The sequence below is a fragment of the Austrofundulus limnaeus genome, unplaced genomic scaffold, assembly GCF_001266775.1.
Source record: "Austrofundulus limnaeus strain Quisiro unplaced genomic scaffold, Austrofundulus_limnaeus-1.0 Scaffold778, whole genome shotgun sequence".
NCBI lineage: Eukaryota > Metazoa > Chordata > Actinopteri > Cyprinodontiformes > Rivulidae > Austrofundulus > Austrofundulus limnaeus.
Window position 1 is genome coordinate 131048 of NW_013953180.1, and position 4503 is coordinate 135550.

The window sequence follows — 4503 nt, forward strand, 5'->3', positions numbered from 1 at the left end:
TATACTACATCTACTACCAGGTACTGCATCAAATACAATGTGTATCACATCTGGTACATCAAATACAACCTGTACTACATCTACTACCAGGTACTGCATCAAATACAATGTGTACTACATCTACTACCAGGTACTGCATCAAATACAATGTGTACTACATCTGGTACATCAAATACAACATATACTACATCTACTGCCAGGTATTACTTCAAATACAACATATACTACATCTACTACCAGGTATTACTTCAAATACAACATATACTATGTGTACTACCAGATACTATTCAAATACAACATGTATTACAGTGTCCTAAATGTATTTCAACATTGTACTGTGAGGTACTACATGTCTGTTGGGGGAACTAGTACTAGGTAGTACATGTACTATAGGTCACACTAATGCTAACATTCACACATGAACTTGATAAAACCAATAAAGGGATTTTCTGATGTGTATTTTTGTGTACTTGCACTCTGTACTTGTACTTGTACTCATTAAACTTATTCTTATTTCTCTGTATGAATCACCTGTGCACCTTCACCTGTGGGTGATGCCAGTTGCTGGGCGGAGCCAGTGCAGAGCAGAGGGAGAACCTTGGCGTCACCACACCTGACTACTACCTATACCTGAACCAATCAGGAACTTACACTGTGGAGGATGTCAATGACAAAAAGGAGTTTTCAGATACGATGGTGCTTACCTGTCCTCACCTGTCCTCACTTGTCCTCACCTGTCTGTATCCATTCATGTCTAACAGCCTGGGTGTCTCTTAGGGGGCGATGTCGGTTGTGGGTCTGTCTTTGGACGATCAGGACTCGGTTCTTCAGCTTGTCGCAGGAATTCTTCATCTTGGAAACATCAGCTTCAGAGAAGAGAACAACTACGCTGTGGTGGAGAGTCAGGACTGTAAGACTGTCAGCATGCTCCAGGTCCAGGTCCAGGTCCAGGATCAGGTCCAGGATCAGGATCAGGACTACAGGAGCTGCTGACAGACAGCAGTCAATGTGTTTTTAAAGATGTCTGATGGTTGTGAAGCTGTCTTTTGAACCACTAAAGCTGTGTGTCTCCATCAGTCCTTGCCTTCCCATCCTACCTGCTGGGGATCTCTCCGGACGGTCTCTGCAGTAAACTCACCAGCAGGATCATGGACAGTAAGTGGGGTGGGAAGACCGAGTCCATCTCTGTCACCCTGAACACGGAACAAGCCACCTTCTCCAGAGACGCCCTGTCCAAAGCTCTGTACGCCCGTCTCTTTGACTTCTTGGTCGATGTCAGTCCCAGCAGCCGTCTTCATTCTGTGCTCTCTGTCCGTCTCGGGTCTTCATGCTCACTCAGTGTTTCCTGTGTTTCTGTGTCAGAGTATTAATAAAGCCATGCAGAAGAAGCAGGAGGAGCTCAACATTGGAGTCCTGGACATCTATGGCTTTGAGATCTTCCAGGTAAAAACTTTCTGAACATCCAAGAACTTGGGACTTCCTGTAGAAAAATCTGAGCTGTGAAAGAAACAGACTCTTATTTTTAAAAGTTTTATTGGATTTTCATGATGTGGGGTTGTGTTGGACGAGACTTTACAACATTGCGTGGACATCGGGGGCAGTTCCTCTGGATTGGCAGATCGTGGTGGGGGGTTCCCCTTATTCAAGAAGGGGACCACAGAGTGTGTTCCAACTATGGGGGATCAGACTTCTGAGCCTCCCTGGTAAGGTCTGCTCAAGGGTCCTGGAGAGGAGGGTCCGTTGGATAGTCGAATCTCAGATTCAGGAAGAGCAGTGTGGTTCTGGTCCTGGTTGTGGAACAACGGACCAGCTCTACACCCTCAGCAGGGTCCTGGAGGGTTCATGGGAGTCCAACTACATGTGTTTTGTGGAGTTGGAGAAGGTGTTCAATCATGTCCCTCAGGCAGTCCTGTGGGGGTTACTTTGGGAGTATGGGGTACCAGTCCCGTTGATACGGGCTGTTAGGTCCCTGTAGGACCGGTGCCACAGCTTGGTCCACATTGCCAGTAGTAAGTCAGACTCGTTGCTGGTGAGAGTTGGACTCCACCAAGGTTGTCCTTTGTCATTGATTCTGTTCATAACTTTTCTGGACAGAATTTCTAGGAGCAGCCAAGGTGTTGAGGGGATCCTTTTTGGTGACCTTAGGATCACATCTCTGCTTTTTGTGGATGATGTGGTCCTGTTGGCTTCATCAGATCCTGATCTCCAGCTCTCACTGGAGTCATTCACAGCTGAGTGTGAAGCAGCCGGGATGAGGATCAGTGCCTCCAAATCCCAGACCATGGTCTGGAGCTGGAAACTGGTAGTTTGCCGCCTCTGGGTCAGGGAGGAGGTTCTGCCCCAAGTGGAGGAGTTTAAGTATCTCAGGGTCTTGTTCATGAATGAGGGAAGAATGGAGCAGGAGATCAACAGGTGGATTGGTGCTGTGTCTGCAGTGATGTGGGCGTTGTACCGGTCTGTCATGGTGAAGAGAGAGCTGAGCCAGAAGGTGAAGCTCTCAGTTTACCAGTGGGTCTACGTTCCTACCCTCATCTATGGTCAGGAGCTTTGGGTAGTGACTGAAAGAAGGAGATCACAGATCCAAGCAGCTGAAATGAGTTTCCTCTGCAGGGTGTCTGGGCTCTCCCTTAGAGATAGGCTGAGAAGCTCAGTCATCCAGGAGGGACTCAGAGTAGAGCTGCTGCTCCTCCACGTCCAGAGGAGCCAGTTGAGGTGGTTCATCTGGTTAGGATGCCTCCTGGACTCCTCCCTGGTGAGGTGTTCTGGACACGTCCCACTGGGAGGAGACCCAGAGGAAGACCCAGGACACACTGGAGGGACTATGTTTCTCAGCTGGTCTGGGAACACCTTGGGATTCCCCCAGAGGAGCTGGTCCAAGTGTCTGGAGAGAGGAGAGTCTGGGTCTCTGCTGAGGCTGCTGCCCCCGAGACCTGACCCTGGATAAGAGGAAGAAAACTGATGGATGAATTTTCAACCTTTTACATAAACAACAAACACCCTCCCCGTGACCAAATAATAAACAACAAACGAGATAAAGGTTTAGAAGAAATGGACACAGGTGCTGCAGGTTTCTAGACTTTAATGGATATTTTACATTTTAATTTTTCTTCTTTGTTTTTTAGCAAAACGGCTTTGAGCAGTTCTGCATCAACTTTGTGAACGAGAAGCTGCAGCAGATTTTTATTGAACTCACTCTGAAGGCTGAACAGGTTTGAATAAACTTTATTCAGAACAAAGTCACCTGGAGGACTGGGTCAGACCTGGATCTGGTCTCAGGTCCAGCTCAGACCCTGCTTGATGACACTTTGTTGGGTTTTTAGAATTTAAGGTGTTTTAAGGAGTTCTCCTGCAGATGTTGTCGTCAACACAGATGTTTATTAAGGACAGTATTCATTTTTCTTTCTTTCTGCTGATGTATGTTTGTTTGTTTGTATGGTGGTGTTGTGCTCCTGCAGGAAGAATATGTTCAGGAAGGAATCAAATGGACTCCGATTGAGTATTTTAACAACAAGGTGGTCTGTGACCTCATTGAGTCCAAACTGGTGAGTCAACCAATCACAGAGCAGGACACCCGGTCCAATCACTCTGATAGGCCTATCTGAGACAGGTGAGTGTAGGGGTCACCTGGAGTCAAATTATCAAGGAACTATCTTGGACTCTTAGTCCTCTGATGGGCCTTCGAATGGACAGAAACTCTGTTCCACTTAGAACTGCATTTAGGCCACCCAAGGCCACTTTCCTTCTAAATCAGATAATAAACAGAAGAATCTTCTCTTATTTGATTTATTGTTCTCTTAACTGAAAGTATTACACATTTTGATAATCAGAGAATGTTTATCAAAGTTACAGGAGAAGAGAGGACAGATCTCTTTTCTCCCTCAGTATGATTTCAGCTATGTATTGTGAGGATTTGGCATGAACAGACCCAGGGCGCAGGCAGGCTCCAAAAGTAGAACAAAAATTTATTTTAAATAGCAAAAACGCTGTTGAAAAGACAGCTCAACTTACAGATGCAGATCACAGAGACGGGGGGAACAGAAGACAGCAAACACATCAAACAATGATCCGACACAAGACTGAGACAGGACAGGGTTTAAATACACAGAAGACTAATGACTGAAACACAAAACACCTGGGGAGAAACACGARGGTGACTAATCAAACAAATAAGGGGCAGCTGGACTGAGACACACTGGGGAACATAGAAACACAAGGAAAACCAAGGTGAAAACTGACAAATCATGACATTTTGTTTATAACTTGAGTTTCATTTTCTGTTTCAGATGGCACAAAAATTACTTTAAAACATTAAAAGCATAAAGCATAGTAGTTTCTTCATCATCAGTAAAAAGGCTTGTTTGTTATTTTTCCACTATCTATTCCCCAACAAGAAGGGGCACTTGCATGGCAGCTCTGCATAATGAAACACAAATTTCTGTGAATAAAAGGTTGAAACACAGAGGTGTGTGTCCATAAATGACTTGAATGATGACTGTTTTCTGT

At 45.4% G+C, this 4503-nt stretch overlaps 1 protein-coding gene across 2 annotated transcripts in view; it reads left to right on the forward strand.

Annotated features, from left to right (window-relative positions):
- myo1eb (myosin IEb) overlaps positions 1-4503 on the forward strand; it is a gene marked incomplete in the record, with an annotated part of 29767 nt that overhangs the window by 7820 nt on the left and 17444 nt on the right. For both annotated transcript variants that reach the window (XM_014028541.1, XM_014028542.1), the window contains 6 exon segments: positions 562-696; positions 778-910; positions 1078-1274; positions 1363-1443; positions 3123-3209; positions 3456-3542. In XM_014028541.1, coding sequence (XP_013883995.1) covers positions 562-696; positions 778-910; positions 1078-1274; positions 1363-1443; positions 3123-3209; positions 3456-3542 — 720 coding nt within the window.